Source organism: Volvox carteri, assembly GCF_000143455.1.
Source record: "Volvox carteri f. nagariensis unplaced genomic scaffold VOLCAscaffold_57, whole genome shotgun sequence".
Taxonomy (NCBI): domain Eukaryota; kingdom Viridiplantae; phylum Chlorophyta; class Chlorophyceae; order Chlamydomonadales; family Volvocaceae; genus Volvox; species Volvox carteri.
In genome coordinates, this window is record NW_003307600.1 from 835,792 (window position 1) to 861,705 (window position 25,914).

Genomic DNA, 25,914 nt, shown 5'->3' on the forward strand with positions numbered 1-25,914 from the left:
ATCTGATTTGGTTTGCGCGAAAGGTGCTACTTCAATGTCAGGCCTCAACGGTGGCCACAACGGCGAGAAGAGTGCGCTTCCTGCCCATATCTTATACTCATACGATGCCTAATGCCCAAAGCAATACAGAACTGGTGATATTAGCTTCGAGATCGCATCAAAAAATGTGCATCGCCCTTTGTACGGCCTTAATCCCCGCGCTAATCCCAGGCCTTAACTGGCGGTCAACAGTGAGAGCAACAGGGCTAGGGAGCATCGCGTGTGCGCCGCGTGTCGTAGCAATGGAGCTATTTAGAATGAGAAACATTTCTTGGTAGAATGCCCGGCGATTGTGTCTGCGCGACAGAAGCTCTGGGACCTCGATGTGCCCGTCAATGCGGATATCCGTGATATCATGCAAGTGGACGATCAGCGCGGTCTTGCAAAGGCAATTTTGGACATGTTTCGCTCATGGCATGGGCACCTAGCTACTTAACTTTCTCTGCGACAACAGGCAATTGTGTTTTAGAGTTAAGTTGACGCTTTTCTTTCTCATGAACATTCGTTTTCTTCTTGCGTAAAACTGTTCTGTTTACTTTATCTCTTTTGTTCCCTATCGACGGCGCTGTCAAAGCGGTTCATGAGCCTCCGGGTTAGTCACGCTGTTACGGTGCCAGAGGCGCCCTAATCATTACGCCCATGGAACGAACATCCTTCAGGGCCAGGGGACTTATGTCAGCTTTTACTAGCTGATATCCTACCCGCTCCCGCTTGTTCGTTGGTATGGTTGGCTTGCCGTAGCTCGAGCTGGTGAGTAGAAACCAGGAAAGATTAGCTTATTAGCAATCCGTCCCTATCCGATGAAATATGATACGCAATCCAACAGGCTTTCGCTTATTACTTATTAGTTTCGGTGTCGCCACGACAACAAGCGAGGGCAGGGCAACTTGTCCGGGGACCAGTGTCCCCGGGCAACCTTTACTGGCCCTTTAGTACACAAATAATGGCCCTGGGATGCAGAACTTCGGCAGCTGGTAGCTTTGCCTCCGCAATCACGCACGTCGCACACGGGACAACTCACCGAGGAAAACATTCTGCGGATTCCGTTGAGGCCGGGCCAGGACGTTGACCTCCTTTGCGGGCTGATAAAGGTTCCTCTCAATCATATGGGAGCTTTTCGGTTTCCAGTACGTAAGGAGACGTGGCATCTCAAAGCATAACCCGACGGGAATTACCCCGGGACCTCAACACCAGCGAATGAAAACGAGCGCAAACGCAGTGCCCAGCTAGGGCACGCTCCCTTGTACCAGACGGCTGCCAATTACAAATTGCCCCGCTCTAGTGCAGGATTCTGAACGGCCGTGCCGCATTGCCCCGCAGCTTGTCTGACACGAGGCGCCTCAGACGCCTACGGCCCGGAAACTATCAGATCTTTCTGTCTCAAGCGCCTTCCATCCGAGGTGATAAGGCGAAAGATACCACGAACAGGCAAATCAGGAGCGTGTCCATCAGCGCAACACAACCTATGGGTAAAAATGGGTGATACAGTTTTACGCGTCTGCAAGTTGGGTCCCAGCGATGATACTGCTACTGCCAAAACTGGTGCTGCATAACCTGTACTGCTAATACCAATGCTCCACGTCGCCGTGGATATGGCCATGGTAAAGTCTGTTGCGCACACTGCATTCGCCCACACACGCAAAGTCCTGGAGATTCAGGCCCCTACACGCCGTCCAAGATGATCCAAGATGGTCCCCTCTAAAACCCTTCTACCTAAATCCCCTTCTCTCATGCAGCCCCCGCCTCAAAGGCTTCTACGGCATCACCCCGCAAGACTGGCACTGTGGCTCTTGGTGCAGCGGGATACCACGATGCCAAAGAATGCGCGTAGGTTGGTTGCCGTGCAAACCATCTGGCATTACACACCGCTCCATGTAGGTGACTGCTTTGACATAGGCGATGTCCCCTAACGCAGTTGGATATGGCCTTAAGCCGCCAGACCCTAGCCGGCAAACCATCCTCCGTCCTTGCCCCTTATATAACAATCTCTTTCGGCACAGGCTTCCGAATATGGCGCATTGTGGATCCAGGCTCCTGTACGGGAAAGGCAGTTGCAAGGGGGTAGCGCGAGTGGGGGAACTTCAAGTGCGGCAAAGCATAAGATTCGAATTGCGACACGTATCAGGGGGACATACACCTACATACCCTCTGAACCTATTACGGATATATATGTCATACCACAATCCCAATGACTGCCTGTGCAGGGATGATGACCCAACTCGAATTGTTTAAGTTGCCGGTTATCACCGACGTTTCGGGTGCTGAAAACGCACGAGCAGCCAATTGCACAACTCGCGGCTTGCGACTCATCAACCCCATAATTCACAACTCGACGATACCACGCAATCCCACACACAGGGTGACCACATTCCGCATTCTTCTCGCCCTGCCTACCTGCGGCTTGAACGGTGCGAAAGATCCGTAAGGCTTCGGGATACCCAAGTTCTCGGGAATGTACGCGTTGGGCCGTGGGTCTGCATATTTTCAACCGGCGGTTCAGGGTTATGGGAGTGAGCGTAGGTTATGTCGACGAAGACAGCGCATGATTATACAGCTGGCGCAGCTAGCAAACGTTTCCAATGTCAAGGCAGATACGAATTCCACAATCAGTACTTCTTAGCCCTTGCTACACCAGAATATGGTATTGGCACCAGAAAGGGCAGAGCTGAAAGTGCAGCGGCGATGGAAGGCGGCTACACCTCCCAAAGCCGTTTGCTTTGCACCAGGCGTGTTGCCCTCCGGTCCTCTTACCCCTCCCGCTATCCCTTCCGCGACCAAGTCCTTCCTGATACACTGCCTAGACCTCAACGAGGGTATACCTATGTACCCACCAGCTGTCGACTGCACTTGACTGGTGTGGCCATCCAGAGCGTCGGCGATCGCCTTACGCTCGTCCGCCAGGATCTCCAGCGTCTGCCGCTCCCTCTCAATCCTGGGGAGTAAGGATTGCCATGGATAGATAGCACCAAAGCAAAGGCGTAGGAGGACACGCGACACCGACGCGAAACCTAAGGAGCCGCCCTGTAAATACGACATACTGGCGACGATGTTCTCAGAAGCATGTATGTGGGCTTGCCCGAATTGTGGCATCCTTTCCATGCGGTGTGGCTCATAGCTCCGCACTACAGCAGCAGCGTTTGCCTACAGCCCTACAGCAACTTGCCTCGGTGGAGAAGGCAACTCATTCATACAGCAACATCCTTGCCATATTAATCAACGGCGCTGTCCGCACTGTGCTACGTGCGTGAGCACCCTGCCAGGGTACCTCACCAATCCCCCACCTGGCCCACTCGCGCTCGGTGTCGTCTGTGGGAGGCTCTCCCGCCTCCAGACGTTGGGCCGCCAACGACACCGCTGATTCCAGCTCCTCCTTCTCCGCACCCAGTTTAAGAGCGCTTGCCTGCGAAGGGGATGCCCAATGGCGTTATCGCCGGCGGTCAGTTGGGTATGCATGGGGCCCGGGAGGGCATTCCATGTGGAAGGCGTCACCGCGGCCTAGCTCTCAGCCTTTCAGGTTGTTCAGGCCTTGCCAATAAGCTTAAGAGAGGGCATGCCCGCGGTGCACAGCTTGAACGTGTGCCATAAGCACTCTCAAAGCCATTACAAGTATAACGAGTCATTAAGGCGGTTATCACGCAAATTTTAGCCGCAATCAAACCCACCTGGTACATGGACAGCTCCGAAACCGTCGCCATGATCTTCCGGGTGACAGCACGCAGCTTGGATTGGTACTCATTCACCCGCTTGGCCAGTTCCAATGTGTCTGCTCTGCCCTCGGCCGCCTTCAAGAGGGAAACAGAGTCAGGGTGGTTACTGGCTGGCTTGCGTGCATCTTCTTGGGTAAACAGACAACGACGAAGGAACCTTTCCGTTGTGATAGTTGACAAATTCCGCTGGTGTGAGTCGGGCGCGTCCCAGAGCCAAATTCAACAGGACAGCACTTAACCGTGTCACCTAACCCGGTCGCTGGGCACAGACATACAGGACAGTCTTGCGGGCACGACCCGTGTTAACTCCCCTGTTTCATAGAGTTGCTTTCTATGCGGTACAAACCGGACAACCATCAAGGGTTGCTGTACTGTCTTTTCGTTTTTTACGGAAAAAGTTTCGCGGTTGGGACCGAACCAGTGACAGCTAACCTGGCAAGCTGCCGAGGGCCGCAAACAGCAGCGCTTGCGTTATGGGAGGATTGCGCTAGGAGCGGACGTACCTGAACCCGGAGCTTGTCAGAGAGGCTGGTGATCTCCTCCAGGATAAGCTCCTTCTCCAGCAGCTGCTCCTTCTTATCATTCAGCCGCTCTTCCAATGCCTAAGAAGCGGGACACGCGGCACAAGAAATAGCCCGTTTGTTGGCACTACAGGTGCGTTGCACTGCAGGCAGGTGCAAGTGTGTGTGTGTGTATGTGCTACACCTTGAGTTGGGTTACCCACCAAAGGTGAAATGAACCCATACGAGCCCTGAGAGGGCCCAATGGAGGCTGTCCGAAATAGACAGGCAGGTAAGCAGGACGTCTGCGGGCAAGCTAGACGAGTAACCCGCAGTGCGGTATTCCCAGCGCTGTTGGAAGGCAGCAACGAGGCGCGTGTACCCCACACGCTGCAAGTGCAACGCAGAAGGCGGCAGGCACCGCACACACACAGACGGGAAGAATGCATATGGATTGCAGCGTGCCTATGCACATAACAACGGCGGCCATTGGGCTGTTTCCTTGATCGAGCTGGTACTGCAGAAGCACACACGTTGAGTCGTGCTATCCCTTCAGCACGGAATGAATGCGCATTGCTGGAAAGGGTCACGACTTTTAACCTTCTATCGCCCAACGGCTCCAAACCCAAGCCAGCGGCTACACGTCAACTTATCAAAGCTGTTCCCGCGTGCACTTCCTCCCGCCCTACGCTGATGTCCAAGCTTTACGTTTACTTATTACATGCCCCTCGTTCGGATCTTCACCCCCATGGACCTGCGGCACGCTCTCAGCCGGTGCCGCCCGCAGCTCTTTCCCTCGCGCAATCCCCCTCGCTCCTTCTCAGGCCCACTGCATCCCACCAACCTGGATTTTAGCGCTAAGCTCCTCCCTATCCGGTATCTTGCCCTCCAACATCCGCCATCGACTTTGGTTGGAGGGGTTCTCAAGGGCCAAGCTGAGCGCCTCCGCCTCACGCCGCGCCTCAAACAGCTCCTTCTGCAGGGCTGCCACGTCCGTGTCCAGCAACGGCACGCTAGGCACCAGCCGCCGCATCACAGCGATAGATCGCTCCAGCTCCGCAACCTCCAGGCGCAACAACCTGAGGGAGGAGCAAACCAGGAACGCAAAACGCGGAGTTTCAGATTGCCACGGGACACCGGGTGTCGGCGGGACGCAGCGCACAGCGTAGTTCGTATGGCAGTGGGAGTGCCTCCCGCTGGGAGGGCAGGAGTGTACCTATCCTAGGGCATGCAAGACGACTACCCTTTAAAAAGTCTTCACATGCGTTTGCATTCTCGACAGACGAGTGTGCAAGGACTTGTGAAAACTGGCTGTTGAAACAAACGACAACACCGGCAACGCTCCGTCGCGAATTACAGTTAACAGGGTCAAGCGATTGAGGTGGGGTTTGCGATTACGGTGGGTTCTGATGGGGAGAGCGGATCCACGGTGTGGCAGCGGCGGTGCTCAAGCTGCAGTACAAACCTGGCTTCGTCATCGCGGCGCCTTAGCTCCAGCTGGCCGCCCCGGATGACCTCCTCCTGGATGTTGGCCTTCTCGTAAAGCACGCACAACTCGTCGTTTCGGTCAATGAGCATGATGCCTGAAACCATATCCACAGAGCGACCAAGGGCGCGCAGGAATGAACATCTCAGTCACAGCAGCATCGCGGCATGCACGCGCATGCACACACACACATGCATGCATGGGCCAAACGGTGAATAGGGCGGGATGAAGGCTCTGAGCTGACGAGTTCGGGCGATCTACAGCTGTGGGGTCAGTTGAGCTATGGCAGGATGCATCCCGGGGTGAGGACGCAACGCAGGCGGGACTGCGATCCAAAGAGCCCTCGGGCCACCAACGGAAGCCGACAAGTAGGAATACTACGCCAGATCAGCAGCAGAGATCAACGGCCACACGACCTCCCAGCGCGGTGTCACACCCACCAAAGATTCCGCAGCGGTGAACGAAGTTAAAGAGATCGAGAGGCAAGGAGGCGTACATCTACCGCCACATCCACACGACTAAGGCGTACAAAACATCTTAAGGCATCAGTCCAGCTTCCCGGCTACAGCCACGGCGATGGACGGGATAGGTAGCCATTATGGAATTGTTGCCCGATTATTACAAGCTTGCGAACGCGAAAGCGCAGGCAAGCGTGGACCCGTTTTAGCGATCGTGCGCGCACACACACACACCCCCTTTCAATCCACACCTACCCGTGTAGTTCCGCGCCTCAATGACGAGCTCGTACTGCTTCTTCAGACGCAGCATCTCCTTCTCGCAGCCGTTGATAATGGCATTCAGTTTGTCGACCTCACTGATCTGCTCGTCCACCACGGTCTGCTTGTCCCGGAAAACCATCCCTAACCTGTTCCAAGAGTGCATTTGCCACAGGGTTACACAGATGCTGACAGCTTCTATTTCATTACTATTTCAAATAGTCCTCGTTGCCAAGCGATATGCAAGGCTGCTAGCGGTAAATTTCCACGGGCGGACGCGCCATACCGAGCCCCTGGCGGCCCACGCCCTAATGGGCTCGAGCAGAGCCCATTATGCCAAAGCAGGAAAGAAATATATTTCCAATCCCACGGCTAAGCGACCAGGCCATGCAATCATTCACAGTTTTCCCTTGTTTTCCCTCATTGACTCGCTTTGTACCCATGCTTTACGTCGCCCACATACGAACCACGCATCCAGATCCCGGTCAACGCGCGCGCATCGGCACACCGTAGGAAACCTTTTTATCGCTCAGTCGCATGTCGGATATAACAGTAACATGCCTCCACTCTTTCACACCAGGACTTGCTCCACCAGCCTCCTGCTCACCTGCCTAGCTCTACCCGCAGCTGGTCTCGCTCCGCAATGTTAGCCTGGTGCTGTGTGTGCTGCTGCTGGAGCAGCTTGTCCTTGATGCCCACTTCGTTTTGCAAAATGTCCAGCTCATTCTGCAGCACCTTCAGCTTGTCCTTCATCTCGGTGGTGCTTTGGCTGGCGGCCTGCGTTCCCCGTCGACAGGAGTGTCAACACTGGCACATGCTTGGTCGCACGTGTTCATAACTAATTCCTTTGCTGGGAACGACGTTTTGGAGACACGCACAAGTGCCGCGGCGTTCACTCAGTCAGTCACAAAGGTTCACTCCATGGCAGCGAGCCACCTTATACACAGCACAGCCGTAGAACCGTCGGACGCAACCCGTACCTGTATGAGGTTGACAAACTTGTTGCGCTGGTTCTTGACAAGGTCGTACAACTTCTCGAAGTCCCTAATCCGGCGCCCGACCTGAGGATGATCCAGGAAAGGGAACGAGACGAGAGATGAGTGATTAGTGTCCCCACGGAGAAGGGTACATACAGACTGACATACAGGAGCGCTGGCTGGCGAGCCCGGGAGGGGTGACCGCAGATTGCGCACAGCACCGTGTCACGGCTTAACACATGACTCCGCCCGAGTCTTCCTCGCAAAGCGAGGAATGACGGTGGCACGTATAGGCCACCCTTCCGGCTGCCACCACAACCGCCCTGCGCAACCAGACGCCCACCCGCCCGCCTGACCTCTTTCCGGATCTTCTTCAGCTCTGCCAGTTCAACCTCCTTGATGCGACTCGTCATCTGCACGTCCTTCACCTTTCTGAGCCGCTGAGCAATAGACAGCGCAATCCTGGAAAAACGGAAAAAGGATTGGGCTAAGCATTTCCCTGCAAGAATAAAGATTCAGATGGAAAAGCTGGGTGCGAGGCGAACTCCCACTTTCTTCCCCATCATGTGCTCCCATCTGCATCCCAAACCTGCCGGACTTCCCTGCGTCCCAAAACACTGCATCCCTCGGCTGACCCCCTCCATCCGTTGCCCATGCGCACCTGTCCCTTTGGCTGCCCAGATCCCGCAGGATCATCTCCCGTTCGGCCTCTTCCCGCTTCAGGGCCGCCAGCTCCGACTCCAACAGCGCCACCTGAGGGCGGGGAATGAGGACCGGAGGAAAGGTCAGCCAACTGGCCCGGACGTGAGGAGGGTTCACGGGCAAGCGGCGCAGCAGGACCTGATCATGGAAAACAGGCAGCAGCTATCCTGCAGATATGCCCCCAGCCGGGGGCCCACTTTTGCAACGCTTAGACAGGGAGGGTCCTGCCGTCATCCATTGACGCTGTTATCGACTTCTCATTTTGCTAAGGACCAAGAACATGCCAGCCCGTGGTCTCAACTTTGCAAGCAACTTCCTAAACCGACTGTTGCATGCCCTCGCCAACTGCTCCCACTAACCCCGATGGGGAGGTATGGGTGTCAAGGTGTTGCGCTGTCTATATCATTTCGACTTTGACATGTGGCACAGAATTCCACAGGGAGCTATCACGCATGCGGCACGCGGCGACTGGCTACGGATTAGACAGCCCTCCGCGCCGCAATCACGGCAACAGTGTAGGAGCGTCGGTAAGCAGGGGGGATCACGAGCGCCTTAAGCACCCTTACGAAGGGTTTTTTCTACGGAGTTTTTTTCCCTTTTTTCAGGAGACAGGAACCAGCCCCCGGTGCTGAGATGGCGAAATATAAGCATTGGATGGGCCTCCCGTTTGGAGGCGACGATCCCATCCAGGCGCTGTCACATGCCAGTAGATAAGTGGTATAGCATGGGTGGCAGACAGGAAAGATATGCGGTTGAAGGCTCTGTCGCTGTGCTCTAGCGGCGAACAGGGCGCGTACTTGAAGGCAACACGTTCCCAGTGAGAAACGATTTTTCTCATGCCGTATTATGCTCCACAAATCAAGGATGAAAGGCATGCGCGTTAACAGTGTCCGTTGAACGATACGTGACAACGCAGGTTTCAGTCGGATCAGCAACAGCATGAAGGAGGGACGGAGGGAAGGAGATTTCCCGCCAACGTGTGGCCTTTTTCCTTTCTTTCCTGAGGTTTTCTTCCCCTTTCAATTTTTGCGTTATGCGATCCTGCATAAGTGCCTCTTTGCTGGTGCAGCCCTTGAGGCGCCAACTCGAATCGGGCATGTACGGGCCTGATGCAACCCTTCCATGCACGCAATGCAAACTGATTGTAAAACAACGCGCAGCGAACGGAAAGCCTCTGTGATGCAGCCACCCGCTTACATACGCGTGATGTTCTCCCTCACATGGCTCCGCACCCCAGTAACCCCCTCCCTCGCCTACCTCCTTGAACGTCAGCTGGAACAGTGCCACCTTGCCCTTGCCGTCCGCCTCCTCGTGCAAGAACGCGGCCATTTGGATGTCCAGTTCTCGTTTTATCTCCTGCAACTCCCGGGACTGAGACTTACGGCGGGCCTCCAGCGTATTCACATCACGATGCAGCTGTTCCACCTGTACCAAGGCAGAACGGTGGCATCAAATTAGCGCCGGTGCTGAGCAGAAGGTCTTCTGGTTGTTTAGGAAGCGTTGAGGAAGAGGGCCGGCTGCGAGGGGCTTATATGCGACATGCGCATACACCTCCAGCCCGGGCACACAGCGACAGACTTTTGCACAGGACGGCATATGGCCTGTGAGGTACTGCGAAGCCCGACAGGGTCAGACGAGCCGTGCGGACGGTGCAGGCTGTCGATGATGCCACCAAGCTTATCTTCGGTCTTCGCATCCACGGTTCGCATGGTTCCGTATCCCATGCCCACAGCCCAGTCAAGCGTTCCGCTCTAGCCCCGTACCAAACTGCGAACCGGCAGCCCTGGACAGGATCCTCAGCTCCTTACCTGGAACTTCAGGTTGGGCAGCATGTCACGCGCGTCCTTGAGCTGCTGCTCCGTGAGGCGATACTGCCGCAGCATCAGCTCCTTTTCGCGCTGCCGCCGGTTCAGATGGTCGCTTTCAGCCTTCAGCTCAACCACCAAGTTCTGCACGTAGGGCAGGGGTGACCGGTCGTGCCGAAGGACAAGGAGTCGCACATATTGGAAGGTGATTCGCCAATAAGAAGCCCTCACATACCAGTGCGACATGCACTAGGCGCAAACACCAAAGAAACGGCGCTTCCACTTTCCCAAGGAATGGACTTCAAGCGGCGCATGGAATGGTGGGAAGCAGGTCACACTTGTATGCACTTTTGGATTCCTTTGCCTGACCAACCGGTTGACACGGTTCGTCGGGCAAACATGAATCCTGTCAGATCTTTCCGCTGCACGTACCAGTTCTACGGAAAGAAATGGACTTCATTGGACTGTGAGAACAACACGCAATTGCATGCAGATACCGTTCTCAGCTTTTCACCAAACGCCCAACCCACCTTTATCCGCAGATCCAGCTCCACCTGGTCCGTAAGAATCTTGTCTGCCTCTATGGACGCAAGCTCCACGTCCTTTCGGATGTCATCCGCATGCCGCGCCTTGGCCTCAACCTGCTCAGAGCAAACCAGAGCAAACCCATAGATCGCGGTGAAACAATGCAGGCTCAGTTAAGTGTTTCTACCAGGGTTTTAGGGTTTTAGTGTCTCTACCAGCTTCCGCACTCGGTATCAGATTTGAGACATGCTGTCATTGGCCTAGCCGACAGGATGGGATCAAGACAATTCCGCGGCCCCTTTACCCGGGTTTTCCAGTCCGGGTGCTTGCCCTTACACTTCCCTTCTGGCGTGCCGCGGCAACTTCCTGTGGCACGAACCTTCCTGAATCCCCAGCTTCCTCCTCACCTGCACTCTCCCCCGATCCAGCGAGACGAGCATCTTGCTGTGATCTTCCTGCAGTTCGCGCTCGCGGGCCGCTGCAGTCCGATATTGAGCTTCATGCTCCGCCAGGCGTGCGTTCATACTGTCCAGCTGACCCTGCGGGTGTTAGGCGCAGCAAGTTCCTAAACCTCAAGCTCAAGCGAAGACGTCATCCCTGCCAATACGCCTCAGGACAGACGAGGGCACCAGTTCGACAAGCCCAGGATGCAAGCAGCGCAACCCATGGAGCTGGGCCAAAGAAGCGTTGCACATCAGGTGGAGGGCACACCACAAGCCGCACATTCCCGAGTCCTCATATTGCACTTCTGGCAATCCTGAAACCCCGCAGCGCCTCACCGCCGCTACCCTCAAGGCCATTCTGAAGAGAGACCAGAAATTCCCTGGCTGACATACTTGGCCACATGCGTTCCTCAAGTTATGGTACATCTTGCTGTTCTTTCGGTGCGGTAATGTTATTCCGTTTTGAATCCCCAAAGCCTCAGACGCAATAGTTCCATGCCCACCAACCTGTACACTCTTCAGTATAGACCCAACCGCGTCCGCCTGGCGCCGCGCCTTGTCAGGCAGCGGGTCAATCTTGACGAGGTTGGCCCGCTCCACCGCCTTCGCCTCGGAAAGGGATGCGATGTCGGCTTGCACGGAGGCCAACCGAGTCCTAAAGGGCGGTGGCAATGGAAGAATCCGTTGACATCGGAGACACAGCAAATGACCATGAAGGGTAGTGTACTGGAGTGACCAAAGCGACGGCAAAAGCTTGTGTTCGAAGCGCCGAGACTGTTGGACCTCCGCAAGTATAAGAAATATTCACTTCCGTACAGCAGAGCACAGATGCACCGCATAGGTCCATGAAGTATTGAAGGGCGACGGCAAGTCCGTTCCTTGAGGAGCGCCAGACCAACTGTGTGCCTGTTACGCAGCAAATGTCGCCTGTTCATGCTGCTTCCCATTCGCCCACCGGGACATTGGATTCACTTAATCAAGATCCGTGGGGTCGGTTGAGCCTCTCCGGTGTCGCGGGTGCTGTCAGCTCAGTGAAATATCCCTGATATCTAACGTGCGGCATGACGTGGTATGGAATGGTTACATGGAACCCGCGGCTGCAAAGCTTCATAGTACACATCCATTTGCCGCAACCCTTTATGGGTCAACAACAACAATAAGAACAGGCCTGATATGAACACTGTATTTCCCACTAAACTGTTCGCTTTCTACCCGCACCACCGCCACGCCTCCCCGCCCAGCGCATGCCGTACAGCGAACATGACCTTGCTGTTGCCCGGGTGTGCTGGTGTTTCTACATGCCACATCATGTAAACGACGGACGCGGAGTTTTGCTTCGTTGACAGCTAAGCTCCGGACGCAGGGACTAGCAACCTCGTGTTCCCAGATGAGGTGCCTGCGATGTTCAAGGACTGCCGTCCTCACCTGGCATCGTCCAGCTCCTGCCTGGCAGCCTCCACCCGCCGCCGCTCCTCGTCCAGTTCATCCGTCAGTGCCGCTGCTTCGCCGCGAGCCTGGTTAATCAGGGGCTGCAACGCTGCCGCATGCTCCGCCGCCAGCTCCTCCATACGAGCGCCCAGTTCGTTGCGCTGCCGCTGCAAGTCGGTGACCTGTTCGGACACCGGACGCAAACATGAGGACATCTCCACAAACCAAATGCTCCACAAGCTACAACAGGTAACTGCATTACGCGTCTGCTTCAAGAGGTTGCCAGCGGTGGTTCCAGGAGGCCCATAAAGGAGTGGCAAGGGTATAGGACAGCGGACTGCTAGGTAGACAGCCGCACCCGCGCCAGTACGGCGAAAGTCCTGCCGATGCTGCTGCTACCGGTATAATACCATTCAGAGCTGTGGATTCCATCTATAGCTGGCGCTCCCTGTGTGCAATATGACTCACAGGCCTGTTGCCAGGCATGCCCGTTGTCCTTTTCCCCATTGCTGTTGACAACCTGGCGCTGCTACCACATGCCGCGACATGACTTTGACAGCACGCCCAGTGGAGTCCTCTACCCGTGGTGCTCATGCGAAATGCGCTGCGTTACGTGCTGGCTTAGGCCGTACTCCTTTATGCATGGCCATGCCGACATCAACCTCATGGACTGTCCGACGATGGTGTCCACAACCCTAGCGATCCCGGACACGTGGCGCGAGCAACCTTATCCCTGCTACACAAGTTCTGATGCGTGATGCCAGAGGAAGCAGGTATGCGCGGATGTGCTTTTCTCAGCATCCTTCCAAGCAGCTGACGCCCAGGAAGTGCGTCATAACGTGCCCTAGCCATGTGGGATGTAGGGCGCCGTATCGTGCCATATGCCTGTGCCCTGTGGGGTCACGACGAAAACTGTGGAAAAGGAGGATAACCATGGAATAACCTTAACGGTTGGTCCAACCCAATGCGTCAGCCCCGGTCCATTGGTCCTCCTCGCACCTCCAACTGCAACAATTGCTGCCGCTCCTGCGCAAGTGCTGCTTCGCTAAGGGCCGCCTCCACATCCTCACGCAGCTGATCGATGTCATCTGCTCCCACACCGAGCCCCGGAAGGCCGCCAACCCCGGCTAATGCGGTATCCTGGTCCTGTAGGGAGAAGGGGGGTGCCAGGGAAAGCCCAAACGGTGCATCATGTTGAGACGCCCCATGCCATTCTACACTTCGCACTCGTGTTTCCTGGTGCCAGCGGGGAATTTACGATTGCCCACGAGCTTCAGTGCGATACCTCTTTCTGTCGCTTAAGCGCCTTGGCCTGCAGGAGCAGGTCCTTCTCCGTCTGCGTGGGGAAGGGCGAGGGTGGTAACGACTCGCTATCAGCCCAGAACAGCGTTCATATTTATAAAGCGCGCCGTTGAAGCTCACCTGCAATGCCTTGACCAGCGCGCCATGGAGCTGGGTGTACTTTGCTTTTGCACTGTCTGCCTGCTCCGCTCTAATTTCGCCCGAAGCTAGCAGGTCATTTAAAACCTATAGATTGCGACAAATTTCATATGAGGCAACAGGGGACTGCTCAACAAGGCATATGGGTGAACTCGCCTTAAAAGCTTCGCTAGTCGTCACATCCTCCAAAAGAGACACCTCGTCTCCCTCCATCGGCAGTGTCAGCAAAGCGCTAAGTTTTCATATCGTAGCGTGAACACGCTGCCTTGCAAGGTCCTTGGGCACGGCAGTTAATAGATTCTATTAAACACCCATCAAATTAATATGTATCACCAACAACGTCATGGGAAACGATGTGGGGCGATCCAGTATCGTGTCTAAGAAGGAGCGTTTCCTGAATCAGTAATCTGATAGATAGGCTTACATAGAAGTAATAAGATTACAGGTACATACTTCCGTTGATGAAATTTAGTACCAGCTGCATCTCTCTAGGAAAAGAATTCTGCAAATTGTTCCGTATGTACTGCCTGTACAGCAGTTCTGGTACAACTAACATGCTGTTAAAGAAACAACGCACATGTGATGCAGCTAGAAAGGTTCGGGTGAACATGCGTGCTATGTGTTCGGGAATTTCGCGAGCTTCGCGCAAGGTCAGGCAAGTGGCTTAAGGGTGCGCGTATTACCCATGTGCCACGACAGGGATCACACCTACTACCATCTGCACTGGATGTAGGGCGTATAAAAAGGCTCGACTAAAGCCTTCGCGTTTCGTATGGCTTGTTTAAGGTCCCATGTGCAGTACTGCACATCGTGGCCGGCGATCAGCGATCGTGGCATTGACACCCAAATCTTTACCTCAGTTTATGGATCAGGTCCCAGCTGCATGCATCTCCCCCGACGTACGTATGGCAGCTATGATGAGAAAGGACCCGACTGGCCCCACCGGGTCCCATCACGCTACTGCTGGAGCCAGAATGCCCCTGTCGTGCACACTTCGCGCGACCGAAATTACAGCCTTGGAAATTCAGCTACGCTTTGCAGCGGTGAAGGGCTGCTCCCCACTCCACGCAGGGCGTGCAACGGCTGAGAGTCAGATGTATCGCTGATCTAGGCATAACAGGCATGTAGCACCCCAGGTGGTAATGCTCATCGCTTCCTAATACTAGCCGGTCATGGCGTGTGCTGAGCTTGTAAGCGCAATAGCCCTGAAGTGGAACCTGCCGTACAGACCCGCGATATCGTCGGCAACCAGCCTTCTGATCTGTCTCTCGCGGCGAAAGATCATTTGATAATAGCGTGTATTATTTTCTCTATGGAACTGTCTTTGATTGACTGCAACTGGAAAGTCGTTAGTTGCCCTGAGAAGTGTGCTTTGGCTAAGACATGTTTATACAGAACCTCTTCATGGTCACAAGCTGAGATGATTTCTATGCTCATGATTCCTGAAGCTGCTTATGCTCTTGATTAGTTAGGACCAAAATGGAAGCGCTTCGGGGCCTAGGCCGTGGCGCAAAGGTTTTCTATCGTAAGGATGTAACAAGCTGGCAGCAAGGCGAGCTGCTGGCGGTCCCCGATAATGGAACCGTATCTATTCAAGTTGGAGCAGCAACGCTGACCGTGGGCGCCGAGCTCGTTGTGCCAGCAAATCCGGTGTTGCAGGATGGCATACCGGATGTGGTGCAGCTGTCTTACTTGAACGAGCCTGGAATACTGTACAACCTGGGGCACAGGTGGGCTACTGCTGATCAGTGCTTGCATGGCTGAGAGCGCACTTGTACTTGACATCATGAGCATAAGCAGCACGATGTGGATCCTGGGCATGTATACAGCTGGCTCGGAGAACAGGGTATTTGGCCTACCTTTGTTACGGCCACCGTAACCGTGACTGTTGTCCACGGAGGTGATGGAGTATCCTCTGATAGCGTCACGGGGGAAGTCTTATTCCTGTGCAAACCTGCAGCAACTAGTTTCCATTTATTCCCAGCGCCTGCCTGCTTCTGTTGGGGAATTGCACCCTGCTGCCATGTTACAGGTATAACCTCGACCACATATACACGTGGGCCGGACCCGTGTTAATCGCCCTCAACCCGTGCAAGCCGCTCCCTCTGTACACTCCGGAAATAGCCGCCGAATACAAACGTGAGCGCGCAGTCTTGGTCAAGGCTTGGTGCAACTTTGTGGCCACAACCCCAATGAACTACGCCTTGTGGCAGGACTCGGCGGACCCTTACTATGGATTGTCGCGTGCAAATCTTTCCGTGTGGAGGGTATTACGGTTTCAAGGAATAGCATAATGGATTTGGGACGGCACATGAACAGCTCTCTCGTTCTCACGATTGTAGATTTGCTTTGTGTGCCATCGCAGAGGCGGCGCGAGAATCGGTGACGACGCTTCCCCCGCACATTTATATGGTGGCCGCGGCGGCATTTCGCCAAATGCTTCGGAACAAGTGCAGCCAAAGCCTCGTCGTTAGCGGAGAAAGCGGCGCAGGTATTTGTTGCGCGGGGCTTGGACTCGTCACTCCAGATATGGCACTAATTTTTACGAGGGAGTGACCTCATGAACTGCAGCCCAGCATGGGCACGATATCGGCATGCCCAAATGGACCTTGAAGATCCCCAGCCGGTCCCATGTGTGCGACAGGAAGTCGCAGTCTCGGCGTGAACGTCGCCTAGCAAAGCCTTACACAGCTTCAGCGTAGCACCAATCAGGCCGACTCGGGCTAACAGCACGTGTTTTGACGGCGACTGCATGTAGGGAAGACGGAGACAACCAAAAAGGCAATGCAGTACTTCGCAACGCTAGCGGGTGGAACGGGCGTCGAGGACCAGGTCCTTGAGGTGAGGTAACAAGATGCTCGACATGGCGCCTTGATCCTAGACCGCCTGACGGTCTGCGGTTTCCTCTCTGCTGCCCTGTAGACCAACCCTGTACTTGAGGCGTTCGGGAACGCAAAGACGTTGCGGAATCACAACAGCTCACGGTTCGGAAAGCTCATTCAAATCCATTTCAATGGCAGCCATCACATCTGCGGCGCCACGATTAAGACATATCTCCTGGAGAAGAGCAGGGTGGTTTTGCAGGTGCGGGATGGTCCTTGGGGAAGGGCGTGAGATGTTGGGAGGAACGGTTCCGGGCCCCTCAAGGCTTGCGGGGAAGGGGATGATGCAGCCCAGCATGCTTGAGCCACCTCATAATTTTGCGTAAGTGAAAGACGGCATTTCTGTGCTTTACAAGTGTACCAGCATACTGGTTGAGACACATCCCAATTGTCCTTGTCTGCATGTTGCAGTTGAAGGGAGAGCGTTCTTTCCACATATTTTACCAGTTAGTACGAGGAGTCACGGACGAGGAGCGACGGGCGTTTATGTTGCCCCCGAAGCCGCAGGACTTTCACTTCCTCGCGCAGGTACGCAACCCTCCAGGGTGAGCACAAGCACTTTGCCAGTGACTTGCATGGCCGTTTCTGCTGCGAGGGTTTATTTGTTGTTATCTGATTGGGTTTACGCTTGCACCCGACTTAGCTCGAACCGACTCGGACAATCTGGCACTGGACCACAGCCCAGTGCAAACCGGGGGCTCCCAGGCAACCCACGGGCGCTTTTCCATTTGTGTGGAAGTTCTGCCGGGCAAGGATGAGGCCGTGCATTTTGGTAGCGAAAACAGTTATGTGACAGTTATCGAGCTGACGGGCTTCATGTATTCTCCCCTTCCTGCCACCAGAGTGGCTGCTATGATATCGCGGGAGTCGATGATGCCGAGGAGTTCCGTGTGGTACGCCGAGCACTGGAGGACATTGGGGTGGACAAGGAGACGCAGGCGATGCTGTTCAAGCTTCTCAGCGGGTTGTTGTGGCTGGGGAATATCGAGTTTGAGGAGAGCGGCACTGGGGATAGCACCAAGGTGGGCGGATGTGCTTCCTCTTCAACGTGCCATAGAAGAGGGTCCGTGCCGCAAGCGTGGACAAGGCGCGGCGGTGCGCAGGAAATGCATGTCAAACGAGGGTTACGGGAGGAAAGAGCTCAGCAGCCTAAACCCTATGGAATCCTATTGGATTTGGATCAGATGGACGAAATTGGAAAATAAGCAAAGGATGCCGGTACACGGGGCTTCGCAGCTCTTCTGGGGATGCACCTAACAGCTCTGAACGCACCCGGTGATGACAGCTACAGGCCGCGCGGGCTGCGGGCTCAGTCCTCTGGATTACAATTGAGATTTTTTAAATATTATCAGGGCTTTCACTGCCCCTCCGGAATCCATCCCAGCATCGCGAGTTGCAGTGAACAGCTCCATAGAACGTGGGGCTATGACTTCTGTGCAGGTTCGGCAGACGCCCGCCCTGGGGAACGCCGCAACACTGCTTGGTTGGTCGCAAGAGGCGCTCATCACGGCGCTAACGACCCGGCGCATTGTTGCACCCGGGGAAGTGGTGATCAAGCTGCTGAAGGTGCGTTCAGCTTCAGGTGGCTTTACGATAGGTTCTTACCTTTGGACTGGGTGCTTGCATGTGCGCGAGCTTGGAAGATTCAAAATTCGATGTCTTAGCAACTCTAGATTCCTGACCGGAGCTGAGCTACAACAAGCTGCTGGGTTGGACGGAGCAAGCCGGAACCTATAGACTGATATCTTGCGAGTCGATGTGACGCCGTAACACACAGGTCGGGGACGCGCTGGAGGCACGAAACTCCCTCGCGAAGGCGATTTACGCAGCCATTTTCAACTGGGTGGTCGCGCGGATTAATGCGCGCCTGAGCTCCGGTAGGTAATAATGCCTGTATCCATACGTCGGGGTACCAGGTCGAAGCTATGAACCATGGTGAATGGCTTCTTGACCTCGCCGCAGGGAAGAGCACGTCCGGGCTGTACATCGCCATCCTGGACATCTACGGCTTTGAGCAGTTTGACCGCAACAGCTTCGAGCAGCTGTGCATTAACTACGCCAACGAGCGGCTGCAGCAGCAGGTAAGCGGAGAGATTTATCATGCACACGGTGCGGTATCGTATTTTGCAGCCCCGGCTGACGTAATCGATAGGGGGGCTGAGGTGCCGTTTGACACGTGCTTTGTGGATGACGTCGCCCTCATTGCCAACCTGTTGCCCATTCTTTCCCAACTTCTCCACGAAGTTCACGCACCACCTCTTCAAGCTGGAGCAAACCGAGTATGAGAGCGAGGGGGTGGACTGGACGAAGGTGGAGTTCATCGACAACCAGGATTGCGTGGACATCTTCGAGCTCATGCCGCCCAAGGTACGCGATGCAACATCGGTCAAAGTTATCCAAAGCGCAGCATTGCAGCATAGCCGTACCTAGCCGGTTTTTTGTAGCAGCCAGCGAGCATTTCGTACCTTAGCAGGCGTGACCTGGAAATGTGCTCTAATGGGGGCAATCCCTTCACCATGCGTATCGACCGTGTTGCCCAGTTCGTTATTTTTGAGCGTTCTAGCTTCCCTGCTTTTCTCGCCGTTCCCTCGTTGCGTCTGTCTATATTGGCTGAATGCCGGCTTTGGTAAGTGGGTCTGGGTTGCATTCACTCCGCCCAGCTGGCTGGCTCCTTCGCAGGGTCTGGGCATGCTGGCGGTGCTTGACTCGCAGTGCAAGTTTCCGCGAGCTACGGACGCAACGCTGCACATGCAGCTGCTCGAGGCGCTGAGCTCCCGCTCGCATTTTGGTACAAATCCTCGTGTGCCCGGAAGCTTTATTATCCGGCACTACGCCGGCGCTGTACAGTATGACACCACAGGCCTCCTGGACAAGAATAAGGACACGCTGAGCGCGGGTATGACAATTGCTGCAGGGTGGATATTGGGTGTTAGTGTGTGCATTGCATTTATAATGACTCGCGGAAAGGATTATGCTTTTAATGCACTATGGACACCGTCCATGCTGGGGCTTTCGTTTTGGCAGCGCATCTTTGGAAAGATGTCACGTGTCCTTCTTTCTCGCTGCCCTTGTGCCTATAGACTTGGTCCAGCTTATGTCAGGCAGCTCTAAACCTCTCATGGCGGAGTTGGGGGCCAGCATCCAGGAGGAGGCGGAACGCAGCACCAAGAAGGGGCAGACAGTAAGTGCATGCTGTGTAGGGAGTAAATCAGCTGAGCGGAGTCTTTGCGCGCCTGTTGCGTTTCCTACCAAAGCCCGCGTTATGTGGAAGCAAGCCCGGTCGCTGCTTGTTCTTCTTATTCGTGCATGGCCAGGGCCATATATTACGATGGGGAGCCCTCCACGGCGTAGGAAGCCTTGAAAAAATAGGTCGAAATTCATGCGGTGGACCTCTGGCCCGTGCAGGTGATCACGCGCTTTGGGCAGCAGCTGCGAGAGCTGGTGTTTGAGCTAGATACCACTGGCCTGCACTTTGTCCGCTGCATTAAGCCGAACGCGAAGCTCCTTCCCAACACTATGGACTCGGTCGCAACTCTGCACCAGCTACGGTACGTGCTGTGGGTCCTACTAAATCCCGTCAGCAGACCTTTGCATGCAGTGACAGTGGAATTTTTATTACCTATGCATGGCAACAAATATGCACGGCAAGACACATGATATTGCAGAAGGATCACTTGCTTTGTCTGAAGTGTGAGGTAGGATGGTGCTTATAGGCGATCTGGCAGCCCTTGAGCCCTCGGCTCGTATTTGGTTGGTTTGCAGGTACGGGGAACGCACCCACGACCATGTAACACACACACACACACAGAAGGAAAGCATCCGTCACTAATTCCCTGAAGATTGCACGCGAAGTGGCTTGCGCACATCAAGAGACAAGGAGTCCTCTACGTGCCAGCGTTCCACGTAACCCCATGGAAATGCTTTCAGTGGGCCGTGTTATTGCCCTGCTCGCCCAGGTGCTGTGGCGTGTTGGAGGTTGCACGTGTATCCGCAGCGGGCTTTCCCACACGCTATCGACTTGAGGAGTTCGCATCTCGATATAGTCAGCTGCTGCCCCCTGAGGAGCAGCGGCTGCTGCAGCAGCAACAAGGTTCAGCCGGCAGTCGGCAGGTGAAACTCACGAATATATGAAGTCATATGATAGCTCGCGTTAGAAGCTGGGGTCAGGGTATGGTTGTCCGGGATCAGCCTGCTTCTGGTAGCACGCCCCTTTCTCGTCCTTAGGATCGCCTGGTTGCGTGTCCTCCTCTCCCCCCAATGGCTTCTTTCTTGGCGGTGCTTCTAGTTTGCTTCAACACGTACCTTTTGGCAATCACAGCGTCTGCTTCGCTCGCACAACTAGCAGATCCTTTTCCCGGCAGGCGATTATAACGGGCAAACGCGGCTAATCCTTTGACAGGTGTGCTTGACCTTGCTGGAGCGGTTCGGCCTCCGTGTCGGACAGTACCAGCTGGGCCATACAAAAGTGTTCTTCCGACCCGGCGTGCTAGGCCTCGTGGAAGACAGGTAGGCTGCGGGCACGAGCACAAGCGCCCTTTTATTTTGCATTAGGATAGGCCGCTGGGGCAAGGGCGTAGGCGAGGACGCAGAGAAATTTTCCTTAAATGAAGCGCTGGTAGGTTTACCTGCTGGACAGATGTATTAGGGAGAGTAATCCTGCACTGGGGCTTGACCAGACACGCATGTGCTCCATGTTGCTGTGAGGACACTCGTGTACAGCCCACGCCATTCAGTGCATTTCCGTGCCATTCAGTGAGTCAGTCACGAGACGCGCGTGGCGGGCGGAAAACTGCATGGCTCAGACGGGCATGGACAACCCCATGCGCTGCACTTGACGTTATTGTGTGTATGACATTGCCCTTACGCTGTCGTAATGGTCTTCCGTGTTTTACCTCTTGCGGTGAACAGGTGGGCGCGCATGCAGGCCGCCGTCCTCACGCTGCAGTCGTGGTGGCGCATGTACATGTGCCGCGTGTCGTACCTGAAAACGCTGCAGGCTGCGACTGTTATGCAGGTGGGATTAACATGTTCCCGGAGCCGGGGCTTATTAAGGAGCTTGTAGGCATGGCGGGCATGGATGCACAAGGGTGCGAGGCTTGGAAGTCAAACTGACTCCACGCCCTGATTGTTCACCTTTATAGTGCGCTAGGTTTCGCTACTTTCCGTGCCTTAAAAACATCCGCCTCCGATGTCCACAGGCGCTGTGGCGCACCAGGGTTGCCGCGCTGGCCTACAAGGAGCTGGCGGCACAGCATGCAGCAGCTGTGGTGTTCCAGAGCGCGTGGCGGATGCATTCCGCTCGGTCCCACTTCCTGCGTGTGAAGCGTGCTGTGATCACCATCCAGACAAAGGGCTACCGAGCCTGGAAGTTTGGCCGATGGCTATCCCGCGCTATGCAGGCAGGTGTTCCCTCAAATTGTGCGTGTCATACCCACCTATGATACACATGACCATCTATATGAGCTTTTGCCCCTAGACCTTTGGGCCTGCGCATGGGCACGCCTGGCATTGGTCATGAAGCCCATCGCTACGTATGATGCAAATTCTGTGCTACTGGTAACATGGGCAGAGGCGTAAACCACTAAGTAGATGACGGTGTAAATTGTTGCACGTATTAGGCACGAGATCGGGCGGAATTGGCGGCGGAGGAAGTGCGCGTCAAGAGCAAGCTTGAGGCAGACTGGTTCAGTGCTCTGCGTGCCGAATACCACGTCAGCATGGAGGACGTGCCGACAGCATTGGCCGCCTGGCGTGAGTGTTGCAATGCAGGTATGTCGTGGGTTTTCTTGTGCCGGGTAGCCTTTGCTGTGGCTATTGTTCGGGCTATTTAGCATAGGGACACGCGGGGCTCGTAGTGTGTCAGGTTCTGGGGCTCTGTCCGTATGGTTCTTTGGTATGGTCGTCGGCCGTCATCAGGTTCCCTGTTGACACCATGTTTACGCACCTTCGAAACTCGGTGGCTACCATATACATGAAGTCATACGCACGTAAACGGTTAGATCTTACAAGCCGTGCCTTGTGAAAGTCTCAGGTGTTTGATGCTTTGCATGAAATGCAGGGGCGATGAACATGAGCACCCTCCAGGAGGCACTCGCTTCCTGGCGTGCGGCACGGGAAGCCCCACAGACACGAGAGGCAGCCACAGAAGAATCGAGACCTTTGGAGGCAAAGGCGGTACCGGGTGCAGCATCCGACGTCCCAGCTCATGCAGCTACGGCTGTAGTTATACCAGAAGCTTCCAATGAAGTTGCGGCTACTACTACGTCTTCTGGGGGAGCTGCTGCTCAACCACTACAGCGGCCGCCAGTGATGATCATGACTCCAGCGGTGGTGACGCCAGCAGTTGTCAACCGCTTCGAGCTGGCGCAGGAGCTTGCTATTCAGGTGATACATTATGAGAGGAATGCGGCTCTTGTTACCCTGTTTAACCGGGATGCTTTCGTGATTGCATAGTAAACCCTACACTTTAGGGCAACGGGTGCGCTGGGATGTTGCTACGTTGGCTTCTCCAAGTTGACTTGATTGGTGTCGTTCTTGTGTCGTCGCAGGTTGAGCGGCTGAACCTGGAGAACGTCAAGCTGCAGAAGCAGTTGCAGCTGGAACGGGGCTTGACGCAGCGTTATCAGCACAAGTGCGAGGAGCAGAGTGTCAACTGGCTTGAACAAGTTCGGCTACTGCAGGCATATATCCAGAAGGTTAGCAGAAGACTACTGAAACCGCAGATGCTTAGAAGGAACAGGTTCCTGTGAATTAGGCAACCTCCAAGGAAATACTTTGACTTGAATCAGCTCCGCAGCTCCGTCAAGCAAGACCGATACCTTATTCAATCTCTTTTCGCTTACGAAGAGCTTGGAGCGCCCTTTCCCTCTTTTTCCGTTCCCTCTTCCTCAGCGTGACGTATTCTCTCCTCGTCCGCTTGTCCATTCACAGTGCCGCACCATGCTCGGGGACAACCTCCTGCCGCCACTGCCCAAGCAAGTTGCTGCCCTTACACAGCCCGTCGAAGATGGCCCTTCTGTGGGCAAATTTGTTTCTGCAGTTGATGCAGCGATGATGGCGTCTATGGCTTCGCACAAGCTGAGCCCAATCACCGGTGCCGCTGAGGGCGGCGTGGCGGTGACAGCAGAGTCATCAGCCGTCGGTGCGGTGGGGGCGCGGCACAGCACAACGAGCGTGTGCTCAGCGACACAGACGGAGGCGGAGCAGGGGATTCTGGAGACCCCCAGCGTCGCACACCTCTCTACCCAAACTGTCACCGAGCTGGTTACAACGGGGGTTCAGCAGTGTGTCCCCAGCTCCACATTCGCGACACAGACCGATCTGCTTGCCATGGAGCTGCCAACGGTGCCGCTTCCAAGCGTTGGCAGCGTAGCCGTAGGCACACAAACGCCGCAGGAAATTGGCGGCACAGCCATAGGCACACAAACACCTGGGCTTCCCGAAACAGCTACCGTGGCCACTGAAACAGATGCCGAGGCCGCTGTTGTGGTCCCATCTCACGCGGCTATCAAAGGTGCGCTGTCTTCTGACAATGGTCAGCCATTTTCCAACACTCCTGGACCGCGTTCGTCGGCCTTCGCGAACCCCTCTATCGCGGAGCAGGTGGTGGGAGCTTGCAACTCCCCCAGCCCATCCATGGCCTCCGAGCCGGTGTCTCTGGAAAGGGACCCAAGCTCCGTAGGTGGCGCTCATTCTCCCCGTGTCGGCAGTGAGGCGCGTACTAACCCCTCTTCGACTGTGGGTGGTGCTTCCGTGAACGGCGGCATGCCTAGCACGTCTGCGGCGTCAGCGGCACCGGTGAACGCAAGCCAACGCTACGTGGCGAAGCTAGGCGAAGAGCTGGAGCGGGTCATGCAGGGTGAGATGTAGGCAAGGAGACGCTTGTATGGCTGCTTCGTTGCTCCTGTATGCTTTATGCAGGGAGAAGTCCTTAACGAACCAGGCTAAGCATGCGTGCTTTCCTTCACGCTGGGACCTTTTAGATTTGGGTTTTCAAGCCACGGACCAATGTTATCCTGTTTTTGTTCCCTAACCTCAGTGCTGCCGGACGATGTGGCGTTCATCCGAGAGGTGCATGAGGGGCAGGTCTTGGCACCGGAAATGGACCCCGGCGTGGAGCTGTATAAGCTCAAAAAGAAGTTCGACGTCTGGAAGCGGGAGTTTAAGGAGAAATTGCGGACAACAGGTAATGTAGAGCTTCCATGGCTTAAGTCATACTATTACTTGGCATTTTTGTGCGTTCATGCATAGCTCATCCGCTTACATTACGTATGAACTTGACAGCGTGTGGAATGCCTGAACCTTGTGTCCAACGATCAAAGCTAACACTTACAAGGCTTACACAGCATTCGCTGAGTCATGTCATTGCTACGTTCCCAACCTGCGTATGTCCGCCTCTCAGAGGAAGTGCTCCACAAAATCGAGCGGATGGAGGGGCGGCCATCCCATAGCCATGGCCACGCGCCGCACGCCGGTCGGGATCTTCACATGGGTGCCAATGACTCCCTTCGTCCCAGCCAGTCCGTCCGCATAGCGGGGCCACCCGTTGGGGGTCCTAGCAGCATGCCAGCCCCACGATATGCCGCGGCAGTGCCTGGGCCACCTATGGCTGGTATGCAGCAGCGGCCTGTAGCAGTGCCGGATATGGCACCTAGAAACACTCCACCGGACTCTAGCGCTGCAACAAACCGGCGCAAGGGTTCTGGCAGCTCTAAGCTTCTAAACAAGCTCTTCAATAATAATGCACGCTGATGGGCAGAGGGGTAAATGGGAAGGCATTGGAGTGCCATCCTGTGCATCTGGGACTTCGGCTAGTATACTAAAAGCATGACGACATGTGTGATGTCTATGGTAGGGGTCTATGGTAGGGGTCGGGCAGGTACATGCCGATGGATTGGATGGGAGGAGGGCAATCCAGCCTAACAATGAAGCAGCTTGCCAAGTGTAGCCACTGTGTAACTGCTAATGCAAGGCTTTAAATGCGTCTGCTGCCTTCTCCATTGTCTGCATGATCGACAGGGTGACGCTTGCCTTCAGCACGTTGCCACCGCAGCAATTGTTAGATGGCAAAAGATTGTTTAGCTTGTGGCTTCTTGTAACGGGGTGGTCTGTGTTGTGTTTAAATCTGTGTCCTTAAGAGTGCATGAGGGTAATGGAAAGCTTCCGGCTTGTGTACACTCCAGGATATCGGCGCTATGTAAATGAGCATAAACCCAAATTCCGATGGCTGTAGCGTCTTTAATGGTTAGGATGGCACTGCACCCG

The 25,914-nt window shown here is 55.1% G+C and overlaps 2 protein-coding genes across 2 annotated transcripts; one reads left to right on the forward strand and one right to left on the reverse strand.

Moving 5' to 3' along the window:
• Positions 1–1,286: 1,286 nt before the first annotated feature.
• On the reverse strand, positions 1,287–14,378 carry mbo2 (coiled-coil protein required for normal flagellar motility; the record flags this gene model as incomplete). The annotated part of the gene is made up of 24 exons (XM_002956099.1): positions 1,287–2,073; positions 2,434–2,513; positions 2,871–2,971; positions 3,321–3,439; positions 3,702–3,821; positions 4,250–4,348; positions 4,493–4,636; positions 5,091–5,325; positions 5,712–5,829; positions 6,446–6,597; positions 7,056–7,225; positions 7,429–7,509; positions 7,782–7,887; positions 8,087–8,178; positions 9,385–9,552; positions 9,936–10,076; positions 10,463–10,573; positions 10,865–10,996; positions 11,237–11,555; positions 12,326–12,510; positions 13,328–13,474; positions 13,614–13,664; positions 13,751–13,855; positions 14,346–14,378. 24 exons carry the CDS (start codon positions 14,376–14,378, stop codon positions 2,014–2,016), a joined length of 3,069 nt encoding a protein of 1,022 aa, XP_002956145.1. The 3' UTR covers positions 1,287–2,013.
• Positions 14,379–15,247: 869 nt separating this feature from the next.
• Positions 15,248–25,867, forward strand: myoC (type VIII myosin heavy chain MyoC; the record flags this gene model as incomplete). The annotated part of the gene is made up of 24 exons (XM_002956053.1): positions 15,248–15,498; positions 15,801–15,907; positions 16,527–16,609; positions 16,691–16,852; positions 17,062–17,178; positions 17,493–17,672; positions 18,091–18,216; positions 18,428–18,527; positions 18,613–18,731; positions 18,895–19,017; positions 19,330–19,582; positions 19,731–19,831; positions 20,056–20,198; positions 20,459–20,576; positions 20,626–20,760; positions 21,050–21,156; positions 21,559–21,664; positions 21,849–22,053; positions 22,276–22,401; positions 22,709–23,034; positions 23,199–23,345; positions 23,581–24,508; positions 24,689–24,835; positions 25,052–25,867. 24 exons carry the CDS (start codon positions 15,248–15,250, stop codon positions 25,399–25,401), a joined length of 4,560 nt encoding a protein of 1,519 aa, XP_002956099.1. The 3' UTR covers positions 25,402–25,867.
• Between the last annotated feature and the right edge of the window lie 47 nt (positions 25,868–25,914).